We start from the raw sequence: 26,147 nt of genomic DNA on the forward strand, positions 1-26,147 counted from the left end.
TCTGACCTGATTCCCTCACATTTTGGACCAAGAAAAAAGCAATACCTTTCATTACTGTAAAGAATTATGTTCCCAGTCCTACTTTATTTATTTTGAAAAGATTTTTTGACTGTCTATTTCACAATAGCAGAGCAAAATAAAAAAAAAAATCTTTATCTCTTCTGAATCCATTCTTTGTAGTTTTCCTGCTGTAGGGAGAGTCCCTGACCCCCTGGAGGTCGTGTTCCTGCTGGGCAGTGACCCCGTCGTGTTTTCCTCTCAGTCCTAGAGCCAGTGACGTGACCAGCGATAGAACGAAGGGTGCAAGTCAGAAATCTCCACTTCTCACACCCAGGTATCATCACACCAGCCTCAAAATGTGTTGGTTTGGGGTTCTTATCCCTCTTTTATCTGCCTGCAATTTTCTTCTCATAGATGTAAGGATTTCTTTATTTTACCTGTTCTGAAGGCTGATATCAATTTCAGCTGAACTAAGATCTGACACAAACCCACCTGAGGGTAAGAACAGTCTGGTTGCTACAGCAGAGGTTGGACATTTATTGCTCTGTTGGCTTCCTGCAGCAGCCTTGGCATTGATCTCCCTGTGCCCCTGTTCCCCTCCTGCTGAGGGTAAGGACATGGATGGGGTGTTGGCAGGGCAGAGCCTGGCACACACAGCCCTGGAGAGGTGGTGCTCACTGGGGGGCTGCAGCTCCTGCTCAGACCCGCATCTATGGGGAACTGATTTCCCCACTGAGGATTTAGTGCTGCAGAAGCAGCAGCATTTCACAAGTGCTGTGATTGCATCCTAGGAGGAGAGCAGGGTTGAAGATAACAGCTTGTTTCAGTCAGAGCAAAATAATGGGGTGAGATGAGGCTGGCTGGAATTCTTCTGTCTCCCCACCCTTATCCATGCTGGGGAGCCTCTGCAGCAGGGCTTTCCCCAGCCCCAGCCCTGGGATGCTGATCCCAAAGGCTTTGCTCAGGATGAACAGTTCTGTGCCCCTGTCTGAACCTCTGCTCAAACCCTCTGTGCTCTGAACAAAATGGGAGAGCAGCTGGGCAGGGATGGGGCTGTGCCGTGGGCTTCAGGGAAGGAGGAGGGACCCAGCTGTGGATGTAAGCAGAGACAGAGCTTGTTAGCACTCGAGGGAGAAACGGGTGGAGACAGGGGAACCTGTGGTCATGTCTGCTTTTTAAAGTTTAATTGCTCCTGCCAACTCCTAGCAAGTTGTAATTCAAAATTCACAACTCAGATCCCCAGATGATTAAAGTAATGGATTTAGGATTTTATTTTTCTGGTTTCCTGGTTATCTGAGGCATGTAAAAGCCATGGGCTAAACTTAATTTGACTGCTTGCAAGAGCAAGAAGCTTTTTTCTCTTGCTCTGTTTTCTTACAGCAGCCCTGGATCCTTCTGGAGTGCTTTGAAAGCCCAGGGCAGAAGATTATTAGCTGATGATAATGGGAGCCAGAAGTGTGAATGGTGTCTTGGCAGCAGCTCAGCTGTGTGCGGTGGAGTGTCTCAGTGCTGCAGGTATCTGATTCAATGGGGGCAGCTGATAACGTGGCCCTGCTGGGGAGTGCCTGTGAGTCACACAGAGTGAGTTTTGAACACCCCCAGTTGTGGACAAATTTCCAGGACTAAAAATGCTGGTACAGAGGAGATTGCTGCTTGCTCGGCTTTCCTTGCCCTGTGTCTGCCTCCTGGGATGGAAGCCTCCACCTTTCATCTTTAGAAAGCAGTATGGACTTCATGTAGATGTGAGGAATCCTCATTTGGTTTTTACTTGTGTTTAATCCATATTAATTGCCCCCACTTTATTGTTGTAACAATAGAAATCCAATATGTTTTGTCTGTGATTTATTTTGTTAACAAACTCGTGCGGATTTGCCACTTGTTTTTAAAGCAGGACTAGAACCTCTGCTAAGTTTAGTCCAGCAGAAATGGCCCTAGAAATAATCTGCATTACCTATGTGTAATTGGCTCCATTACATTTCCTTATTAATTAAAACGATGGCGTCTGGAGTCAGGAGTGTGTCCCCTGCCCCGGTGGCCTCTGCTGCCGGTGCCATGGCAATCTCATCTCGCCTAGCATCTCTGGTAGCCATGGCAACCCGGGCCGGGATGTGCAGCTCCCTCCTCTGCAGCCACTGCTGCTCCCAGGGTGCTGCTGCAGCCCGTGGTGATGGCCTGCACGTGGATTTCTCCATGTGATAGTGAACCTCTGTGGCTGTGACTTGGCCAGCTCTGAAATGAGGTGTGAGTGAAATCAGGGAAATTAAATGAAAATGGTAATGAATTAGGGGGCAAAGCCTAGGATCACTTTATTCATAAGGCTTCTAATATCTTTAATTTAGCAAAAGGGCTGCTTTCCTGAGCTAAATTACAGCAAGGCACTGGGCAATTTATTGGAAGTGTCTGAGCACTGGGTACCCAAATTAATGACTGTGTTTCATTTTCTTTTCGAGTCTCATCAGACCCTGAAACGAGCAATGGGGGGAGGCAGGATAAAAACACATAAGCCAAACACCAAAAAACCTAAAAAGGCAACTTTGTGTTTTAGTGGGGATCTAAACTTCCCTACCCTGAGATTTCTGATGAGACGGGATCTATCACAGCTCCCACCTGCAGGAATCCTGTTGTGGTTTGTTGGATACCAAAGTGAGTCCACATGAGTTGTGTTCGAGGGGAGCTTATGGCAGAGATGTACCAGGGGCCAGCAAACACTGACCTGTGAGAGCTGGAGGTGGCTGCAAAGGGGCAGATTTGTGCTGTTCTAGGGCACAGAGAAGAGGTGAGCAACCCTTGTTGCTGTTGACTCCAGTGGGATGTTATGAGGCAATTCACAGAGCTGAGGTGGTAGGAAGTTTTGCTAGAAAAGGATGTAGGTATTAAACCCAAAGGGCAGAGTATGATTCACCTCACAGAAAAACAAACCAGTCCAGCACTTCAGTGAGGAATGATCTCTGTGTGGGTTTGCTGTGTCCTGTGGACCCAAGCAGATCCCAGGCTGTGCCTGTGCTGGTTGAGCGCCTGTAATAAAAGAAATACTTTATTTCCTTAAAATGAAGTGTGCTGGGGATTGTGAGCCTCCTGCAGGCAACATTTGGGATCCTGTGATGTCTCTCAGCTCAGCCCTGCCTCCTGAGAGAGCTGCAGCAGAGGCAGGTCCTGCCTGCTGCTCCTGCAGGTGAGGGTTGTGTTATCCCCAGGGATTTCTGACCTGTGCCTCTCTGAGTGACCGCAGCTGCCTTTCATCCTACTTGTAACTGGAAGAGATTATTTTGTTTTATTCACCCCCACATCATGAAGGAGAGCAGAACAAGTTGGTTCTGCCCTTGTCATCTCAAACTTGCACCCTGGCACAGCTCATCACTGGCAGTCTTGTGCTGTTTATGTTTTAGCTATGTTCTATAGTAATCTTCAGATCCTTATATTAAAAAAAAAAGCCTTTATAATAAATGAAAACATTGATTGGAGTTTATTTTTTTTCCTTGTTAGTTCTTGGGTTTAGAAAAAAAAAAGACATATTTTGACTTGTTGGTTGGTTCAGCAGCAAATCATAAAGCTTAATTGTCAAAACTCCTTAATCCCAAAGAACTGGCTTTTAAATTTTTTTGTGAGGTTTTTTTCATGGTTCTTTTTTTGCTTATTCTGCTGGCTAATCCTAATGCTGTTAAATCTGCATTCACTCTTTCATTTCAATCTGTTATTTACAAATGGAAATGAATTCAGATTAATATTTTCTTGGTCTGTGCTGCAATTCTAGTAGGATATACCAAACAATGAGGACCTGGGCAGGGAACCTTCCAGAATAGATGCACCCCTCTCTGCTTTCAAATGAGCAACTATTTAAAATAAAAAATCTGACTAAATCATGGGTGAGCTCTCAGGAAAAGGAGCAGAGTTAGGAGCTGGAAGCATTTCTGGAATGTCCCCAGTGCTGGTGCTGTGGGGAGCAAGGGGCTGAGCTGCACCGCAGGGAAATGTGGCAGAGAGATTTCATTTTTGGGGAGAAGGAAGGAACTGGTTTGGGCAGCTCTTTCTTCAAGGGAGGTGTTGGGAAAGCACTTGGAGCCCAGCAGAGCTGTGCCTGCCCAGAGTGCTTCCCCAGTGTATGGGGTGTGATTGCTATCTCAGGGCTCAGAAAAATGTGAGGTATTTGGCTCCAGAAAAACACAGTCCTGCTCCAGCACAAACACAGCATTTGGTGTGATGTGACACATTGTGCTCACAGCCAGTAATGTCAGAGAAAAGACACAGAAGGCATGGACAAGTGTAAGGACGTGTACTAAGTGCACATGAGTATTTTATTGTTATTTAAAATCTTTTTTCTATCTCACTTCCCAATCTACAAGGTAGTAGGTTGATTTCAGAGGGCTTTTAAGGAGATGCTTTGGCAACCTGTTTTTTGAACTGAGATTTTTTTGACTGAAATGAGATAACTTGGGAGAAATCAGAGGTGACAAGAGCCACAGAGGGAGAAGGTGATGGGATATTTAACTCAGAAGTGACAAGCCCAGAAATGAAGGCAAGGACCACATGAGCCCCAGTATTCAAAGCAATGGCTTCCAGTTTGCATTTTCAGTTCAGACTGGAAGGATTTTGTGTGAGAGCAGGCTGTGTCCCCTTGCCCTTGTACCCCACAAATCTGACCTGGGGGATACAGCGACCCAGCCAGATCCTGTGGGGTGCCTGGAGGGAACAAACCCCTCCTGCGCTTTGGCTGAGCTGGATTGGAGGTCAAAACCACACAGAGGGAGGGCTGGGGATATGGATAGGTCATGTGGGAGAGAGGTTTTGGGGCAGGGAAAGGGAGCAGGCAGTTGGCAAACTCGGGGAGTTGATGCTTTGTGTGATTCCCTGCCATGGCAGGAGGAGTTGGGGCATGCTGGGGCTGGGTGAGCAAGCAGTGGCTCAGAAAACCAACACAAACATCCACAGCCCATGTGTGTGTGAAAATGGGCAGCAGCAGGTTAAGCACTCATCTTTCCTTCAGGAGCCTGCCGAAGAAAGCAGCCAATGGACTCCTGACACGGGGAGCACAGCCCCTGCTGGGCTGAGCCTTTCTGCCTGCCTGGCACTGCTCCTCTTCCCAGGTGGGTGATTTATGTCAGCCACCACCACACATCAAGAGCTATATTGCAAATTATGTTGCTTTCAGGAACTCCTTTAACACTGCAGTTTAAGAATTGACTGGTACTCAGTGACCCTGGAGCATCGAAATGCTCATGAAAGAGTCAGGAAATGTTGTAAGTTAGGCTACACAAAATTCTTTAGTTATGTGACTCAAACATTTATTCATTCTATGTATTTAGATGTAAGTTTTTTTTGCATTTCCCATCTGCAACAGGAATGATTTTTTCTTCAAACACACAGCATTTCCAGAGCTTGTTGGGAAAGCATAGGGTCTCCTGTATCTGTGCAGAACTCCCCACTTCCTGTCACTTCCTAGTTTCAAGTGAAATACCAACCTCCTATGAAAAGACCACACAAGACCACATGTTGTTTACTTTGAGCTGATTATTCACATGTTACAAGCAGCCAAGAGGGGAAGAGAGAGTTTTCCCCTAAGTCCTAAAAGCACAGTTCCATCAAAACAATGGTTATCTTTGCTTTAACTAATTTTTTTCATGTCTGCCCACTGAGATATAAAATATTGCATTTGAAAAATACATCCTCTCTGAGGTTTTTTTATCATTTGTGAGTAAGCCGCCCTGTCTAGAGTAGGTTTTTTTTATTGCTAAATTTTTTTCTTTGGTATAATTTTTTAATAATCCATTTGGGAATTTAGTTTGGGTTCCTTTGATCACTCCAGTTGCACTGCAGACGTGTGCTCTCCCCTGTTTCTGTTCCCCACGTGGCACAGGAGCAGTTTGCCATGGCTGGTGTGGGCACAGAGCCAGCAGAACATGGAATGTGGCAGTGATTCTCAGGGGCTGCTCACTTTGCTCATTTGATGCCAGTGCAACCCCTGGGTGTGCCTGATCTGCAGGGGGGACCCACAGCAGTGGGGAGAGAGATCTCAGAGCTTTTCCTTGGGCTTTCCCAGCTCTCTTGGAACTCCTTCCAAATGTTTTTCATGGGAGGGTTCAGGGGCTGTTACATTAGCCAAGGTCCTGGTAGTGGAGGATTGGATTATTCAGACTCCATCAGTTTCCACGCAAAGCTGGATTAGGAGTGCTTGTGTTAACTGAAGGAAATAAAGTTTTCCTGTCAGTTAAGAAGAGAGAAATGCTGTCCTGTTAGAGCTGGCATGATCCTGCACTGCTCACAGCCCACTCTCTGCATTCTGCATTCAGGCACCCTCTCCCTGCACGCTCATAGCTGTGGCTATCAGGACTGACACCAAAACACTGAAACACAGGAACAAATCTCAGCCTCAGGTTGAGAAATCGCAGCTTAGTGCTTTTCCTCCCCTGCCTGGAGAGGATGCAGAACCCCTCCCTTTGGAGAAGATGCATGAGGTGTTGCTGTCTCTTTTGTACACCTTCTGGCCTCTCTGCTGTACACCTGGGGCTCATCTCATTGTTGCTCTTTACACCCCAGATTGCTATTTTGCTCCTTTTGTTGTGTTTCCAAAGCAGACTTTTGGAACAAGAATACAAATAGCTGTTCTGAGTATTTTAAAAAGTGAATGCTCTAAAAAGTGAATACAGTCAACAGATGCCAAGATGTAATAGATCAAACTGAAGTGCTATCTTAGTTGCTTCAGCTAGAAAGGGACTGCTGTTGAGAACAGCAGTGATGTAATCTAAGCTGTATTTGAAATCCCATGAAGATTCAGGTCAACAGGGTTGAGAGCTGAAATTAATGGATGTTTGCTGTAACAGCTACAGTTAAATGGGGAGGTTTCACAAGCAAAACTCAGAGGGAGTGCTGCAAACACACATGGTGAGGAGTGCCTGGTGTTGTAGAAGAGTGAATATCACAGGGAGAGGGCTCAACATCTGGTGCTCATGTGGAAATGAAAATCTCACAATTGCTGAAGGTCACAGTGACCCGGGATGTTATCCTGACATGGCTGTGAAACAAGGAAGGGCTGCTTCTTTCTTTGTGAACTCATTTGGTGGAATTGGAAGAAATAACAATGAAAAAAAATGTGGGTTGCTCCTCTAAGGTCCTACAAGTGCTTTGACTTTGGCTGGGCTGGATTTGTGCTACTGTGATAGCATTCTCTGTTCCTTTCATCTCTGCCCTGCACTATTTCTGGGAGAGGAGAGTGAATCTCCCCCTGCATGTGTTTGCTGTCCTTGGGAGGGTGGAACATCACTGTGACACTCAGGCTGAAGTCTGTACTTTATGGTGTGAGTTCCTAAAAGGGTAGAATTGTTTTTGTAGTAAATGCCATGATCTCCTCTGTTTCCAATCTCTTTTGAACTCTGAGTTTTCAAGAGCAGTGTTAGAACTTGATATGAAGTACTCCTTATTACTGGCAGGTATTTTAACCTTAGGGCAGATAAATAGACACAGATCATGCTGGAAGCCAGACTGGTATCCTGCCCTGCATTAGCAGCTGTATTCCTAACACTCACTACAATCCTGCTGGATTCAGGGGGAGTTCTGGGTGTGTCTGAGGCTGAGCTTGCGTTGTTAAATGTTGATGTTTTTACCGTTCCTTGATCTATGAAAATTAAACCCACAGTGCTGCGGTTTAGTGGGACTAAGCAAGAGCTGTCTCCTTGATTTCAGAGTCTGTGGTTTCCCTCATGATTCAAGTTTTGTCTGTTTTTCTTCTCGAATTCTCTGAAGTGTGATCAGCTTTGAGAACTGTTACACCTCTGAGCCCGGGCAAGTGAAGCTGCTGCATGTGTGAACCTTGCCCTGCTCGTTTCATGGGAGAGGATCCTGCTCTCCTTGGCTTCCAAATATCACTTTTTCTAAAAAGCTCAAAGCAGAATGACCGTGCCGTGCTGGGCTTCTCCATGGCCCACAGAACTGAGGAGGAGGAAGAGATTACCTGGGGTGAGACATGAGCCTGTCTGAGTGGCAGCAGGTGATGTGTGGCTGCTCCTGCCCACAAAGCAGCAGGGTCCCGGCTGCTGGGAACCCATTCTAACAAGATTTTTCCTGGCATGCTTTCCTATTTGATCTCTGCTTGTGTTTAACTGGACAGCTGGATGTTTATCAGTGTCTCCATAAGCTTTCTACCTTATGCTGGGCAAGCAGCTCTTAACTTTTCCAGTGATCTTTAATTTATGAACTGTAGTCAGGGGAGGGTTCAAGTTCAGTGCTTGAATATTTTCAGTGGTTTAGTCCCCTTTATTTCTTATGCTTAGCAATAACTGGCATTGCTGAATTTCTCTTGTAGTAGAAAGTCTTAAAATTAACAAAAAAAAGAAAGAAAAAATCTGAGATCTTCATGTTGCATGCAGAGGAATTTTTCAAAACCCTATAAATATTGATACAACCTCCTTATCTAAATTTTTTTGTTGAAAAGCCTTCACTAATGCAAATCAAAGTGCTGATTCTGGGCAGATCACAGGTAGAAGCTGTTCAGGGAGAATGAATGGACCTAAATAAGGACCTTATCATAGCTGGGAAAACAAGAACTGTCTTTGCTGGTTGTTTTGGATCCAAATAGAAGCAAATAATGTTGAACAGGGTTGAGCCTACTTGAGTTCACTTGAGCCTACTTCACAGTTGAGTTGAGTCTATTATTTGACTCCAAAAGCAAAGTAAGCTTTGAGTTAATTTCATTTTTAAAGGTAATGCATTCAACAGATAATTATATTTGGCAGAAGAAAAAGTAAAGGAAAGAGAAAAAAAAAGTATTTTCAAATCAAGCATCACTACATTCACTGTGTCACACCAAAAGAAAAGGGTAGGATAATGTGAAGTATAGGTTTCATTTTATTGCATGGAAAGCTATGTTGGTAAAATAACTTTGTAACCTGTCTTAGATACAGGAAATGGAATTGAGGCTGTGATTACTTTGAACTCAGATTCTCATATTAACCACAGAAAAATTTGTAATTTTTTAATGCAATTTCTAGTTACTGCAATCATGAGAGTTACCTGTTTGCACTCTCTTTCCAGTCATTCCTAACTCTCTGAAATTCAGTTTGGAGGTTGAAAAGGAATGCCTCTCCAGAACTCTGAGACTCTCCCAAAACATGCATTACAGTAAATGGTAAATTTAGTCTGAACTGCTATTACAGATATCATTGAGGTTTTCTGTTGCTTGTCATCTCTCAGAATGTGAAACCATTTGCCTTTGCAGATCTTTTTGTGCTTGGAGAGCAATTGCACACTCCAGACTTGGCTTCTGGGAAATCTCTTGCCACTGTTAGAGCTGAGACTGAGTGCAGATGGTCACCTTGGCTGTGAGATGCTGCTAAACCCTGTATTTGCTTCTATTAATTAAACTTTTTTTTTTTTGCTGCCCTGTGTGCAGAAAAGGCTTGACAAATTTCAAGTTTCATAAATATGGATCTGCTATGAAGGTTAAACAAAATTCAAATTAAATCAAACTAAACTCTGAAGCTGGAGAGAAGGCTGATGCACGATTCTTCTGGAGTTGTATTTGCATGTTTTCCCTAGCGAAGGGTGTAAGGTAACAAGGCAGAACTGTAGCATTTTACTAAGTTTTTTACAGTTAATAGCAGATCAGACCATTACTCCCATTTGGCATCCAGATGGCAACACAGTATATTATGGATGACACTGAGGAAATTGCCATCTTCCTCTAGAAATTGCTCACGCCAAGCTTATGAAGAATGTCATCTATTTCTGCAGTATGAAAAATAAGGGAGAGTGATGGAAAATGACACTGAACCTGGAGCCTTGTGCCAGTGGCTCAAATGCCAGCCCAGCCCAGTGATTGTTGCCTTTTTGGGTGGTGTTACCATGCTGTGCCTCCCAGCACAAGAAATTTGTAGATATTATTAGATTAATTTCACTTAGGTGGCTCAACTGATGAGGCATAGAGGCATTAAGAGCACATAGTAATGGTGCTCTTAAAATAATAAATTAAATAATATATTAAATAATATATTAAATAATAAATTTCATCCTGTTATTACACTTAACAGTGAGGAGGCATGGGGCTTGTGCTGCTCCTGCCCCACATTGCCTGCTCTGGGGGTGAGTGAATTGATGCTTTTGAACTAGCTTTTATTCCAACACACAGCTTGAAAGGAGCAGGTGCTGATGTTTGTTTTAGGAGAGGCAGTGCCAGTAACCCTGGGGGGCTTTGGCTCAGGTGCTCAGTGAGGTGTGTGCTTTGGAGCAGGACTCAAAGCCAGTGTGAACATCTCAGTGTGGCACATCCTTAAATGCAAGACCAGATCAGGACCACGAAGATCTATTTTATCATGTCTTCCTTTATGGTGTCAAAAGGAGCTCCAACTTTAATTGAAGTAATATATGTGAGGGAAATATATTGATCATCTGTCTGATCACCATTGGTTGGCTGTCCTTTGCCAAATGTAGTGTCTGGAAGGTGTAAATCAAAAATAATACTTGCATGGCAAAACTCTCCCTTCCTTTTCCCCCTAGCAGTAAATTATCCCATATTTACTTCCGTTAAATGTGGGTGTTCAGGAAGAAAAAACCCAACTCCTCTGTGTTTCCTGTTTCTTTTTTCAGATGATAACTCTAAAAAAGCACATAGTTGGGTGCTCTTTAGAGTGGTACTGTCAGCAAACACTCATCAAACAGGCTCAGCTCCCCACAGGAGCTGGCCCTTTAACAGTTGTTTGGTGTCTTTATTCTTATTAACTCACTAACTGGGGCAAGAAAGATAAATGCAGCATCAGAGCACGGGCTATGCCTGTAATGAAGGGTTAGGCATATATTTTCCATGGCAGCCTGCAGAGTCATCTGGGTCTCTAAGGAGGTTTCATGTTGTCTTCATAATAGATTCTGTCTTTGTTCAGTTTTCTGACTGTCCTCACATTTTTATTTGGAGAAAGGGCTCACATTATATGATCCCTTAAGCCATGTTGTGAATTCCTGCCCCGTGGGATGCCTCGAGCCTCAACGTTTGCGTCCTTTGGTGACGGAGGTTGCTGCCACAAAAGGCTCTCTAGGAGACAGGGACCTTGAGAAAAAAAATCTGGCATCAACAACTATGTTGTGACCTTTTCATTGTTGGAGTGCCTGGCTGTTGCTCTGCTTTATTGGCCTGAATGTTTTCCAAAGGGGGAATATGGAAGGTGGCAGCACAAGGATTATTCTTAAATGTTGTAGCATTATTTGGGATGGGTGCAAAGAAGGTGGAGAGGAATATGTGAGAGGCAATTGCTGAAAGCACAAGAGACGTGTAGGTGAAATTTCAGGGGAAATTCTCTGAAGTTTGGGGAAAAGAACTGATCTGAAAGGAAGAAAGAAAGAAACATCAAAAAAGAAGTAGCTAGTAAGCTTAACTTTAAAATAAGTTATTTTAAATTAGGCAAGCTTTTTGCGGTGATCAATGGTTTTACAATATCATTTGCAGCAAATGCAATTTTGAAACACAAAACTAAAGCTCCAGTTTTTAATTTTGTAGATCTTGTGTTTAGACAGAAATATAGTTTCTACAGAGTACAGCTTGAGAAAGCTGGCTGATGGCATCAGTAAGCAAACGACATATGTTTTTCGGTGATAATTCCCCAATGTCTTGCTATCCCTCCTCTTCATGTCTATAGAAGGCTCAGGAATTCCTTGCAGGCCTTTTTAAAATTAAACTGTTTTTAAGAACCATGGGCTAACAGATGGAGAAGAACTGTCACCAACTAGCCAAAGTAAACATAGTTGCAAAGAGTTTTCATCAATAACTCTGCAGAATTATGCAACTCAGTCATTTTGCAGTTAAACTTTTGGGGAATTGTATAAATCTATGGATGTACCTGAGCAGTCTTCCTGTCTTCCAGCTGGGTGCTCCAGTTCTTCTTGGTAATTTAGTACAAAGTTTCATCTACATGAAGAGCACAACGGTTTGGAGCAAATAAAAGGGTCTGTTTGCACATGCAGGTGCCTACAGAAGAGCTGCTCTGCCCCTGCTCTGCTGGCAGCCCTGGGCTGTCTGTGTCTCTGGGCGTGCCTTTGTGTCCAGGTGAGTGGTGACACTGGTGACAGGCTTCAGCTGGTCTTGTTCCCAGGATCAAGCAACTTCAAAGAGGGTTTCATGGGCAGAGAGAGAGGATTGTACTGAACCAATGTACTGAACCAATTTTCATTGGTCCAACGATGCAAGGCACTTCCTCACAAGTCTGTGAAAGTCCTGCATGAGAAGGTGTTGCTAAAATCTGACACGTTGTCTTTAGTTTTTCAATCCCCAAATTTCCAGAGCTGAATGGGGAGAGCAGATATCTCATGGAGCTGAGAAAGTTGTGAAGTAAATATTCCCTAGAGTTAGCTAGAAAATCCAGAGACTTGCTCTGGGTCCTGCTTTAGCCTACGGTTGATGTGCTCTTGTTGCCTGCTCGGTAATTTGTCGGGAACGGGGAAGAAGAATCCAGACTTGGCAGGCTGGTGCTGCAGACAGATTTTGTCAGATGAAATCCCAGCAGACGTTAGCCCAACATCAACAGCTCCTGAGCTATCGCATGGGAATGCACAGGGAGATAAAACCAACATCCTAAGGGCAGGATCCTCTATTTTAAGGTGCAGAGAGGGCAATCTGGCTAATGTAATTTTTTCCTTTCTTTCTGTAGTCGTTCAGAGAAATTATGGAAAATGCTGGTTCCAAAGACAGATGCAATCCTGTCTTTTCTCGAATGCTCATCTACATCTAAAGTTGCTTAACTTCTCTCTCTTGCCTTTTCTTACATGTGAAGAGAAGTTAATCCTATCTGCCTTTACCTCAGAGGGATTGTGAGGGCAGAGTTTGGAAAAGAATTTGCTGTCTATGCAAAGAATCCACAAGTGACTGCAGGGAAAAAAACCCCAGACCTACGTTGGGAAACTCCAGCACCAGTCCAGGGCTTTCTGGAAGTGGAGTGTTCTGTTACATAAACATCCTTGAAGCTTTGCAGAAGGGGTGACATTCACATGTGGGCCCTGACTAATTGGGCTTTGTGTGTGAGGAACGGGGATGGAGAGGATAAGGAAATGAAATCCCTAAGGTGCAAGCTGGGCCTCCTTCTTCCCATGGCCTGGGCTGTTGCTTACGTGTTGGAAGGGGGTCTCAGAGCCTCCTGTGCCACTGCTCTGAGGACTGGGAACTCTGTGGGCCCTGCAGCCCAGGCTGCACCCGCACTCCCCAGCGGGCTGGGAGGTGTCCTGCTCTGCCCAGCAGCCTGCAGCAGCGCCTCAGAGAGCTTCCCCCTGCCCAGGCACTGCTGAGGCCCCTTTGCGTTAAATCATCATTAACTCAGTGGCCCTGCCTCTATTTAGGCACTATATCCTGCACACAGCATTAACTCTTAGCTGCTTCTAGGGAGGCAAAATGCAGCTGCAAACCTCAGGAGCTCCGAGTTGCTCCCTGGAGGAGTCTGCACCCTTCCAGTGATGCCCTGGAGAACATAGATCCCACAGTTGCTGCTTTGATGCCCAAAATTAGGCAGCACCCGCACCCATCCATCCAAAACTCACTCCAGACTCAGGGCCCAGCTCTCCCCAGCCCCGCATCTTGTGGCAAAGTGGGGCTGCAGTGTGAGTTGAAAGTCACCACTTTGTTCTGCACACGCTTTCCAAAGCTTTGTCACTCGTCCTGACCAAACAAAATAACTTGTTTCCTTCTCTGTCTCTTTAGAGAAATCTCTGTATAGCAGACATGTAAACAACTTGTAGTGTCTGACATAAAATTCACAAGTATATTTTTCTATATGTTATGACAAACACAGAATAACAATCTGCAGGTTTTCCATTCTGTGCAGCAGCTCTCAGGGTAAGAGGTCAGATTTAGCAATTGGGATGTTAAAGGAGCAGATTCACAGGCTGAAAGAGCCAGTGTGGAACTGGTTAGGAAAGAGTAAAATCTGAATTCCCAACTCTTTTTCTTTTCACAGCTGTTAAGAGTTCAGTGGGTTGAACTGCAATCCTTCAAGTTCATCTGTTGACTCCAACACAAAACTATTATAAACTGTGCCTCTAAAACACGTGATGAAACATTTCTTGAGAGCTATTTATTCCAACTGCAGCAGAGGAAAGTTTTCAGAACACCCGGCATTTGGTGGAGGAAAGGTCTCTTGAGCTTTGCTACAGGAGGAATTATTTGCATACTGGCGTAAGTTGCTTTTTGATTATTTTTTTTTCCTGCATCACTGAACAAAATAATACTTCTAACTTTCCCCCACCGTGGAAACATGATCAAATAGCACAAAACTATATTTCAGTGCCTAGCAGAGAATTTCTATATATTTTTCTTCTTTTAATCATATGGATTGGGGTTTTATAATTCAACATTGAATTTGATGTTTTGTGTTTTGTTTCCTTTCATGTTTTCTGTATCTGAATGAGTTCATTCACTTCCAATACTAATACAGAAGTATAATAGACTGGGAGATTGAATCAGGTGTGGGGTTTGCAAGCTTACAATTACAAGGAATAAGGGAGAGTTTGGGGTAACCTTTTCCAGGTGTTTCTTTTACACTTTTGCTCTGAAGTTTGATCTTACACATCCATTTACATTCTCCTCTAGGCTTTAGCTCCGGTAAAGCCCTTTCCATGCTGAAGATGGACCATGCAAATGTGACCCAAGCTATGCTTGATGCTGAATCCCCCAGCACAGAGAAGAACAACAGCAACGAGTACTTTTACATCCTGATTGTCATGTCCTTCTACGGGATCTTCCTGATAGGAATAATGCTTGGCTACATGAAATCCAAAAGAAAGGAGAAGTCATCCCATTTGCTTCTGCTCTACAAAGATGAGGAGCGGGAGTGGGGGGAGGCCGCGAAGCCTGTGCCGACGGCGGCGGGGCTGAGGGCCGTGCAGCTCCCCATGATGCTGAGCATGCTGCAGGAGAGCGTGGTGCCCTCCCTGTCCTGTGCCATCTGCTCCATGGAGGGCAGCAGCGTCAGCTCCGAGTCCTCCTCCCCAGACGTGCACCTCACCATCCAGGAGGAAGCGCTGGATGCTGAGCTGGGGGAAGTGTCAGAAACGCCCCTCAACGAGAGCAGCGAGGGCTCTGTGGAAAACCTCCAGAGGAACTCCTAGCACTTGCAGGGCTCCCCTGGTCAGCGCCAAAGCGTGAGTGGAGCTCCCACCCAGAACTCGTGGCTCTGCTTTTCTGCTCTCCAATGAACTCTGAACAGGTATCTGTGCTCCTGGGCCCAAGGTGTTCCTGAGAGCTGGCAGGACAAGGAAGCAGTGGGACCTGACTTCAAAGTGTGACTTGCACATAAAAGGGTTGCTTAATTTTAATTTTTCCATTATTATTTCTTACTATGAAAGCTAAGAACATGGTGAATATATATGTATTTTCTAACGAGGTAAATATTACTGGCATGTCTCTGCATATTTCAGAATTCTGTAAATATCTGGGAAATGTTTGGGGAAGTTACCCTCATGCAATTGCCTGGTTCTTAAAAATGATGGGTAATGCTCATTCACACAAAGCTGTGATGGACTAGAAATACTCTTACTGTGTTTTTCTTATGACAAGCCACAGCCAGCAGCACATTTGCTCAAAGAGGCCTCAAAACCTGAAAATTTGTTGATGCTGTACTTGGAGGGAGATTGCAGCATGGCTAGAGACTGGCTTTAGGTACAGGAAGAGTGAAAGACAAGGCAGAAAAAAGGAGGCATTGAGTTCCTGTGCAGTTTGCAGAGCCTGGCTCCAGACCCATGAAACTCCTCTGTGTTTTTGCTGAAGTTATTCATGCACTGGCTGGGTCAGGTTCACCACCTTCTACTGCAATCCAGCCTGTGACTCAGTTACTAACAGGAAAGGTGGTTTTGTTTTTTGCTTTTGTATTTTTAAAGATGTGTACATTTGGTCACTAAAGGCAAAGATCTGTAAGTTAATGGAGAGGTTAAAAGATCTTTGTTACAGGCTGTGAGATGCAGAAAGGCTCCAACAGATGCTGCTCTGTTACGCCCCCTTGAAGAAGAGGTGGAATTCTGGATGGAATTTAACCTAGCAAGGGTGAATTCCTGCCCCACTGAAGTCAGCAGCTGAGTCAGGGACCAGCACAAGGTTTTGTGCTTCTCTGTTGGAGTAAACTTCTCGGTTTGAGGTCAGTAAAATTGTACCCATTTACATCATTAAAGAATCTAGACTTTCTGCTCTGTTTAAGCCAGTGTAGGTAAGCATTGTGTTACATCTTTTTTTTTTTAATCAGCTCTCATGTGACACATGCATTTCTATAAAGCTGTTAGTAACTAGTTTTAAAACCACCACAGACTTCCCCCTCCCCCAGTTTAATGGTACTGTGACATTTTTAAAATGCTTATGAAATTTGTTGCTAAATTATTGCACTTTTACAAGAAGTAAAACTTAATACAAAGAAGAAAATTAATATTTCAATCATACCTTATATTTTATAATAACTTATTACAGTGTTTTGATTAGTTTCGAAGCATGAGGGCTGAAGAGCCTGAGTCTAAAGCGTTGCACAGCAAAATATTTGCAAAATGTCTCCACGTATTTCCTGCACTAAAATAGCTCTGTGATTTATCCACTGGCATTAGAGCTTGAGAGACAGCTCGAAAACATGAATGCAGAAGGGCAGAGATGAACTGCAGCCAGAGTGTGCAGTGCTGCTGGGGCTGGGGAGGGCTCAGAGGGTTAATGGATGCAGGATCAGAGATCTGTCTGTCTGTCTGTCTGTCTGAGCACAGCAGAACAAAGGCTCCATTGTGCTCCAAAGGGCTGATGGGGCAGACTGAAGGCAGCGGGAGTTTTTCCATCAGCTTCACTGAACTTTGGATCAGACCATATAAAGCTTTTTGGTAGATTTACTCTAAAAGGGGCTGTTTTAAGTTTGAAAGGAGCCAAATTAAGTTTGGCACTTTGCCTGGAATCACTTGAATCCTGAAACTTTCCAAATGAGACTGACATGTACAAGTTGTCACATTTTCCATTGCTTTCTCCTTCGTCCTTTACTTTTGGTATAAATGTATTTGTATCTGTAAAAAACTGATGTATATAATTCCTAACATCGAGTTGTATATAATTGTCTCATGTATTTAAAGTTTATTGTTTCTACTGGCACTAATTTTATTTAAATAAAGAAACACATTTCCTGGAAAAATCTCCATGTTTGTTCACTACGTCAAATAGATTTCCAGTAACGAGACTGGGCACAATTCCTGCAGGATCCTGCTCTTAGCCTCTTTTTGAAATGATTCCTTGAGCTGTGCAGTCCTGCAGCATTCTGGGCTGGCTGCAGGGCTGGGCCAGGTGTTCCCAATCCACCTTGGGTCCCTGTTGACAGCATGCTCAAGGTGTCAGTGTGTGCCAGCAGGGCCACAGGGATCCCCTTCTGCCAAGACCTGGGTGCTGGGGAGGCTGCAAAACTGCTATGGAAACTTGTGTTGCTTATTCAGCCTCTGGAGATGTCTGCATTTGGAGTTTCAGAGTTAGATTTGCAGTGTAGCAAATTGAGTGGGCTGGGGTTGAGGTTATGGGCGAGTATCTGACACAGATCTCTGATCCCACTGGATTTCCACTGGCTTTGTTACAAGCTTTGGCCCTGGGTCTCACTGCTGCTCTGTCATTCCCAGTATTACCAGAGAGGAGGTTTTCAGAATCTGCCTCCCTAAGAAAGGGATAAATATTTAGAGGCAACTTTGAGCTTCCCTAAATCTGTTGATTTACAGGTACAGATCCACCAGCACTGGTTAAGACCTTCTTGCATGGGGTAGTTTGAGGTTGTCAAAATTGCTAAAAAGTTACATCTGCTCACTTTCCCACAAATCAGGCTCCCTATTAAATAATTCTGGGGCCTGGTCACAAGCTCCTGTGGACCTGAAGCTACCCACAGCAAGGCTGTGTTTGCCTGCAGCCCTGTCCTGTCCTGGGACAGCAGGTCAGTCCCAAACATCTCCCATTTACCCACTGCTGCCTCGGCCTTCTGGGCTTCCATTGCTACAGCAATGAATCAAGGGACTTCTGACAGCCCTGGAGATAAGGAGGAAAACCAGAACCAAATGTAAACTACAGCTCTGCTGCATGGATCAGAAAGGTAACTTGTTCCAGCAGTTTCTTGTGTTTCAGTATTTGCCTTTGTCCTAAGGGGTTTGTCTTTGTCCAAATCAGTATTTTGATGACATTAGGGGGAAAAAAAAATCTATTTTGGTTATAAAAGTTGCCTGTGCAAGTGAATGCAATGATGTCTTGAAGACAGCCCAGTGACCCTAGACTGCCAAGTAGCTATTATTCCAAAGTAAAAGTGTTGTTAATCTTCAAAAGCTACAGACAGAAGGAAAAAAATTGCTCCCATTAATCTTGTTTCAAAATTCTTTTGACTACTAAGGAGTAAAAGGTAATAATATTGTTTTTTCCAAAATGAATGACATTTCCACTGTGCCTCAGTAACTGAGTTAAGTTAGATTCAGAGCTAATAGATCTTGGCTTGAAGGCCATGATAATTGACTGTAATTTGACTGAATGGAGGTGATTTTTTTAACTAATGCATTCTTCTTTAAAAGAACACAGCAATTAGGCTCCCGTTTCTTGGCAGTGCCATATCTCATACATTTGCTGCAGTAGTTAACACATATACCCTTGGAGAGAAAAGGAGAAGATGGCCACGTGTGGCTGTGTCCGTGGGCTGGCTGCAGGACCTACTGTGAATAAAAATGCTCAGAGATGCTCAAAGTGAGCAGCACAGAATAGTTAGATTTGCCAGGTGCAATTGTGGCAAAGCTGGGCCATGGTCTCCCTGTGTCTGTTGACTTATCATGGTCACATTATAATCTTTTAGAACTTGTCCTAGTGGGAAGATGATTTCCCCCTGAGTTAACAGTTGGATCTAAGAGGTTAAAAAGTTGGTAAAATTGTTTAGGCTATTGGTTTCCATGCACTGATTATATTTGCCTCTGTGTATTTGGTTGATTTACTTCTGTATTTTTTCAATTTTCACACATCTCTGCAGGTCCTGCTGTCTACAGCCAAAAATAGCTGCACTTTCTTGGTGCTTTGACACTTCTGTAACCAGATCAACCAGGCAAGAAAATGGAAAATAATCAAAAAATCAATGTGCACCACTTTTTCAAAGTTTAATTTGGTTTGGGTTGGGTAGGGTTCTAGTTTGTGTTAGGTCAGGTTAGACTGAAGCTTTTGCCATACAAATAAGTAATTTAAAAGGATAATAAAGGCAATTGGATGATGCATTACAGACTGTGTTCCCAGCTCTATCCCTCAGTAATCTCTTCAACTGGCCCATGCTTCTCTTGATTACTTTATGAAGCTACTTATATTACTGTCTGTGGATATATGAGATGTTTCTGATAGATATCAAAGGCTTGTGAATTTTACATGAAAGATATGGTAAAAATACAAAACCCATGCCCACTTAGGAACAACAAATGTTTTTTGCCCTCCTTAACACTGCTAGATGCAACAGTAGCCACTGACAACAAATGCTAATTTCTAGTACGTGGAATTTTCAGCTCATCCCTCCTCAGGAGCTGTGTAACAGGATTTTGTGCTTTGTTGAGAGCTGGAGAGCAGGGCAGTAGTTCTGGGATATGGGAGATTAAATTCAGTTCTCCCTTCAGCTCGAGGTTCACTGTGGCACTCTGGAAAATTACTTGCTTTGGCCAAGACTCCCTTTTATAAACTTTAAAGGAGAGCAATAGCACACCTTCCCTGCCTAAAGCTGATGGGAAGATAACTACACTGAGAATTTCAGAGTGCTGAGCTCTGATGGAAAGTGAGAAAAGGCAGAAGAGTTGTTTGTCCTTAGAGGAGGAACCAATTAAAGAATTTCCTCTGGTGTGAACTCCAGCTGTTTGGACGGAACTATCTAATATACAGCGCCCTACATCTTACCTATGAGTGCTGGTCCTGGAGCAGGGTGCTGTGGGGCTGGTCCCCAGCCTAGCCCTCCCTGGGACAGCTGTGTCTCATCCCAGCAATGAAAACATCAGCTAAACACTGCAGGTGAGAGGATGTGAGACAGACAAGTGGTTTTGCATTCCACCCCAGCCAATGCACAAAAGCTCTCTCTTTCCTTCTCCTCAGGAGGAAATATAAACTGTGTACCTCTAAAGATGTACATCCCCCTTCTCCTTCCCCAGGTCAGGATAAACTGATTGAACAAGGTTTCCTGTAGGAGAAGAGAGGGGAAGAGAAAAACCAATCCTGCTCCTATTTTTCAACAATAGGTATGGAGTGACACAGCAGCACACAGGCTGCCCTTGAACACAGCACAGGAGAGCGCCTGTGGTGCCTCTTTCCAGGCCTTAACAGCAGAGCCATCCCATTGTTTTCCCTCAAACACCTGATGCTACAAAGGGACCAATTTCAGCTGCCACTGAGTGTCAGTGATTGCTCCCCAGCCTGCAAGCCCTGTGCTGTGCCTGTATTGGCAAACAGGGAACACTCCTGGCTGAAATACAGAGCAGTGCTGGCTCTGCTGAAAGCCCAAGCACCACTGGGACATTTCTCCAGGTCTGACTTTCCTCACTCATCACCGCATGAGAGCGCTGCGGAAATTTGGGGGATGTGCATGGAGGGCATATGGGTTAATTTTCATCAGCTGCACAGGATTTACACCGAAAGGATGCTGTTTACACCAAAAGGATGCTGTTTACACCAAAGGATGCTGCTGGCTTTGGTTGGAAGGGTGAATGTTATCTAAGAAGTGACCCTGAGGCCACTGGGGATGTGGTGGTAGCACCTACCCATGTTTACTGAAAACAGCTCCTTGTGCCCCCACTGGAGGAAGCAGCAGCAGGAGCCCTGTCACATTCTGTTTCTCAGGGTCTATCTGCTCAGTGTTAAGCATAATTAACTTCAGTCATATCTAATTAGCTGCTCTTTGACCAGGAGGTGTATCTCAGATGGATGCTCACTGTAAAGATTTTTTTCTCCTGTATTCATCAAGAATTCAAGAGCAGATTGAAATAATCATGCAGCTCACTTCTGCAGAGAGGTGCAAATGCCTGCTGAAAGGGCTGACCTTCACCATGCTGCAGTGGCAAGCAAAATGCTGCCTTAGAGGTGGCTGCTCAAGGCTCTTATGGCTTCAGGTACTTTACTTACTGATTGTGTAGGCATTTACACAGTGCATTATGCATTAGTTTCATTACAAAATTAATGAAGAGCATTCGATAGATCCCAGGATTTCTTCTGTCAGTAAAAGGAGTTTTTTCCACAACTTTTCTTCCATGACCTTTAGTTTGTCATGTGAAGTGCTATCATCAGGAACAGCAAGAACATTATATTCATGTGGAAAGAAGAGTACAAAACATTCATATAGAATAGTACTTTGGGACTAAAAGTGTCCTGCATAGGAATATTTGTGAGATACATGTGTGCCAGGGAAATATCAGAAACCCAGGAGCTGAGGGTAATAGCACTAGACTTTTTGAGTCCTTTATTTATTTATGATGTCTAGACAGACAATGATTTCCCCTCATTTTTCTGTTGAGAGCTGTGTCAGTTTGAACTGGGAGAGCCCAATAATTGTACTTATAGCTGTATGTGTGTTCTTGATATGCCTATTTTTTCTCCCTTTTCTACCATTTTTCTAAAGGACCATAGCCCAGAGAAATTATTTTTTCAGGCCTATCCTTGCCTTCTTTTCCTTTACTGCATGAAAGACATAGCTTAAGGCACTTAAGTCAGGTTGAACCTGATTTTTTTCTATTCCTTGGCACTCTTTAATGCTGACTGCTGCCATCTCTTTTGAGCAGTGTAGTACGTGCTTCCCTACCAGCTCCACACTCTGACATATGGTTACCATCAACTTTATAGAGGCCTGCAAGCACAAGGGATTGTGCTCATTGCTCCTGTTATAAAGTGGGGCACAGAGTTTGTAACTCCTGCTGTGGGTCACCAGTTCAAATGCAAGCCCAGGACAGGACTGGCCAGCCTTGGTGTGGGGACTTGGTGGCTTTTGTGAGGCTGGTTCCCTCAGCACAATGAAGGAAGTTGTTTGAAGACAAAGACGAGATATTTATGCTTCATTCTGCACAAGTAGCAGCAGCTCTGTAAACTGGGTGATCTGAGGTAGCTGCTGGTGGGGAATGGTGGAGCCTTCTCCCCACGACATCCAAGGCATTCCTAGCAGGAGCAGTGATGATCACTGACACTCCCCAGCTGGTACCTGCTCACTAAAGCACAGTCCCAGCTGGCACTGCTCACAAAAGGCTCCTGGGCCACCAGGATGGGAGGCAGAGGGGTCAGCAGCCCCTTTCTTACACTGATAGTGATGTTGGAAGGTGGACTTTCTCACAGATGTTACACTCAAAGGGGCAGCAGGGTGTGGTGAGGGGAGGGACAGGTTCCAGGCAGGATTTGGGGACATAACCCTACATGCCCCTCAAGCCCTGCAAGCCAGGAATTTGTCTTTCAGAAACAAGGTCTCTCCCTTTCACGTTGGTTTTTTTCCCTTTTTGTTCCCTCTGGGCTCTGGAAACATGCATTTTATTGCTACACAGCAACTTCCCTGAACTCTATCTTGAAGATTAATGGTTTATTGAAGAACAGGCAGGATTTAGATTGTCATCAAGAGACCCATAAAAGTAAGCATGTAAAAAGTGTTATGGAAACAGAGCGTGGCCCCTTGGAGCTTTCAAGGCTGGAAGCTGGGCTGTACACATGCCCTGCATCCAGCTCCCTCACCCCTTGCTGGGAGCACACGTGGAAGGGCAGTGGGAGTTCATTGTTTGTGCTGGAAATGAATGAGTCCCTTGCAATGCAGTTTACTGTAAGTGCACCTTTTCACATGAGCTGGGATTTTCCAGGCTAACCTCGGCTTTGTTGGTGTGCATGTGCGTCTTGTACGTCACTGGGAGCACATTAATGGCCATCAGGAACATTGCTTTTGGAATCCTCACAGATATCCCTAGTGATCCAATTTGAAGCACTGCCTGGAAAATTATTAACTCCTCTCTTTGGTCTGGAAGGGATTGCAGGGTTCTGCTGGGCCACTTCGGGCCACGGCCAGCTCATTCCTGTAGGCATCTCGTGCTCCTCCCCAGGGCCCTGTGCTTTTAGGGAGTCCTGCACGTAAGCTATTGTTGCATCTGAGGCCAAACTGTTCCATTCAGCATGGCTTTATAGAAGTGACTGTGCTACCAAGCCCTTGGGAAAGACTGGGCTCCAAGTGAAAACAGCCCCTGCTCTAATGTCAGCCCTTTTACCCCTCATCTCTTGCACAGGATTCATCACTGGGGATATATTCTGTGTGTGGAAATAATGGCTTCATATCTATGCCAAGTATTGGGAGTTAGAGTTAGTACATTAGTAGTACATGGACAATTACTGCAACCCGGATTGCTGAAAGTTGGCAGAAGTTGCCTCTCTCCCTGTGCTGCCATGGGATCTTGCATGTTAAAGCCCAGACAGAGCCAAACTGGGAATGCTGGAGCTGTAAAAACACAGCTGGCTCAGAGAATGGCTTCCTTTGGTGAAGGTTTAAAAAAGAAGTTCTGAAGATTGGTTAGGACAGCTCATCCTCACACATATTATCATCATTTGCTCCATTAGCTTTGATCCAGAACCTTCTCCCAGTACTTCAGTTTACATGGGCTCCCCTTTCTGTCTATCACAATAGAAGTAGAATTAAAGTATTAAAATAAATCCTGTTTCTTTAGCTTTCCATATTTCTTCTCAGCCCAGTAAAGGTGCAGGTTTGCTCTTGGTTCCTTGCACCAGACAGGCTGCCCTGACACAGAGCTCTGACCCTCATGGGGTGCCCCAACTGCCCCTTCCACCTGCAGTGGGGGCTGAATCTGTCAGGGATGAAGAAAAATGTTGCAGAGATGGGGCAGACATGAGCTATGGCCACACAACTGTCTTAACTCAGTATTTCTGTGCAGCCCTCTGGCTGTTCAGTTCATGTGCATGGAGCAACTGGAAGTTATTGGAAAAATCTCTTAATTATACAGATTGACTCTCAGAAGAAGCTGTCAGGTGATAAAAGCCTTAAAATGAGGAGGATTCCTGCCTCCAGCAAGGGCAGCAAGTGGCATGCAGCCCAGTGACTGGAGAGGACTTGCAGCCCCATGGGGCATCTCTGGGAGGTCTCTGTGAGGCACAGCCCAAGCCAGGGCCTCTGCAGTCCCAAGGCAGCCCCACAGGGATCTCTGAATAATTCTGTGAGAATTCCCTGCCCTGGTCCATCAGCACCAGGCTGACCAGAGCAATTGCAAACCCTGTGAGCTCCTCCTTAATCACACCTCTCAGGTGCTGCTGCTCACAGCTTTATGCTCCTTCATCCCCCAAGGCCTGTGATTAGTCCCCAGCAGCCCTGTCAGGATGCACTTTATGGTTTAATTACACATCCCAGGCTGATTAATGTCTCTGCTGCTCAGCCTGTCAGGCCCCATTAGCTGGCAGCATCCACATCCAGCACTGAGCAGGCTGGGGAGAATGTGCCAAACTCACCCAATGGCTGCCTTGTCTTTGCTGCAGCTTTTACACAAACTGCTCTGACATCTCCTCAGCCTTTGCAGAGCTGTCTTGTGAAGGTACAAAATGATTGTGAAGGGATTCAGGGAACACCTGTTCTGGTGGCTGTGGCCATGGAGGGGCCAGCCGGCCATGGGCTGTCCTTGGTGGTGACCACAGCTGTGATCTCCATCACAGGACAATCAGAAAGCATCTCCTTCCCCCAGGCTAAGCTCTGCTCTAGCTGTGCCTTGTTGATATTTGTGAAACCTCTAATTAGCTGCCCTTTCATTTTGCTTTGTGTCTGAGGTTGATGCTGTGTCATCCCCTTTTCTCAGGAGTTTTAATATTTCCAGTGATTTATGAAAAGGGCAATTCTGTCAGGCATTTTCTCACCTTTAACTCGGGAGAATGTCATTCTTCAGGATGGCTGTGGCCATTTTGTCTGCTCTGTTCCTCACAGTGATAGCTTTGTGGCGATGGTCACTCTAGAAAACCAGACTGCAGATTTTTAAGTGCAGACTAAGGAATCCCGTGGTGAATTCTTTTCTATCCAAGCTTTATACAAAGAAAATCTTGTTTGTTGTCCAATGCCTATAGTGAGGGACCTCAAATGAGCCAACTGGCCTGCAAAGTCAGAAGGAAAAAAATCTGGTGAACAGTAAGTTTGTTGGGAAAATGGTATTTAGGTCATCCCAAAACTATTTATGAATTCAGGTCAAATTTTCTGAGTAGTTCCTCCCGGTATTTAATTTTTTTTTTCTGGGAGTGGATTAATTTTTCCTTTTTACTAAACTCAGGGGTTAATGCATTTGCCAGAAACTGGGAATCCCTCATACAGTTTCAATCCATGCTTGGGTGGAGCTGGGTAATCCATTCCCACTGAATTTCCAGCACTTTTGAGTATGTTAGGAAGAAAGGGCAGCACACCCACAGTATGTCCCACTGGACCTGTGTCCCTACAGTATAAAATATGTATTCCCTGAGCCAGAGAGAGAGAAATGACAAATACTGCCTAGTATGGTTGTTAGTGAATATGCAGAGGCAAGAATATGTTGATTTTCTGCTATATAATCTGCTCTGACTATAACTGGTATAAAATTGTACAAGAACACAAAGATGCCGTGAGATTTGTTTATCCTGTAGCCTGGCAGCCATAGTGCTCCCATAAGAGATGTGGATTCTCAGGGCATAGGTAGAATTCAGTCTGGATCCATTGCTCCTTGGATTTAATCAGGGAATTAAATATCTTATAATTTCTTTTGCTGTTTAAGAGCAAATGCTTTGTTGAAACAACTGGGTTTTCAAATAAAAGCCATGTTGATTTAGTTTTTGGTGAGGAAACATCAACTTAAATTTGTAAATCATCTTTTTTACTAAAAGCAGTTATTCACATGAATCTGTCAAAGGGGGGCTCGTTTGCAGCTGCTGAAGGAGGGGATACAAAACAAGCAGCTCAACTCGGGGCTTGCAGGCTGGGAGAGGAGATGTGGTAAACACAGAGCTGAGACAAAGTGATCTGGGCTGTGGTTTGGGGTCATGAGTCAGGCAGGCAATGGATAATAGGAAAGTCTTTGATAACTGTGTTAATATCTAAAAACAACCTGAAAGCAATAATTGGATCCCACTAACGGCTTCAGGGTGCTTGTTAAAGGGCTGCCAGCCACAACTGACTCTCACAGTGCAAGCATAAGGGAAATATGCAGCTCATGAGACAGAAAGGACCATC

At 44.5% G+C, this 26,147-nt stretch overlaps 1 protein-coding gene and 1 long non-coding RNA gene across 2 annotated transcripts; both read left to right on the top strand.

The window, feature by feature from the left end:
- The first annotated feature begins 13,962 nt into the window (after positions 1–13,962).
- KCNE4 (potassium voltage-gated channel subfamily E regulatory subunit 4) lies at positions 13,963–17,102 on the top strand. Its single transcript, XM_064720936.1, has 2 exons — positions 13,963–14,134; positions 14,549–17,102. Exon 2 carries the CDS (start codon positions 14,575–14,577, stop codon positions 15,064–15,066), a length of 492 nt encoding a protein of 163 aa, XP_064577006.1. The 5' UTR covers positions 13,963–14,134; positions 14,549–14,574; the 3' UTR covers positions 15,067–17,102.
- A 730-nt stretch (positions 17,103–17,832) lies between these two features.
- On the top strand, positions 17,833–24,668 carry LOC135451636 (uncharacterized). Its single transcript, XR_010441386.1, has 3 exons — positions 17,833–18,038; positions 18,951–19,960; positions 20,098–24,668. It is a non-coding gene; the product is annotated as an uncharacterized LOC135451636 (long non-coding RNA).
- The last annotated feature ends 1,479 nt before the right edge of the window (positions 24,669–26,147 follow it).

This window comes from Zonotrichia leucophrys, chromosome 9 (genome assembly GCF_028769735.1).
Source record: "Zonotrichia leucophrys gambelii isolate GWCS_2022_RI chromosome 9, RI_Zleu_2.0, whole genome shotgun sequence".
NCBI classification, from domain to species: Eukaryota; Metazoa; Chordata; class Aves; order Passeriformes; family Passerellidae; genus Zonotrichia; species Zonotrichia leucophrys.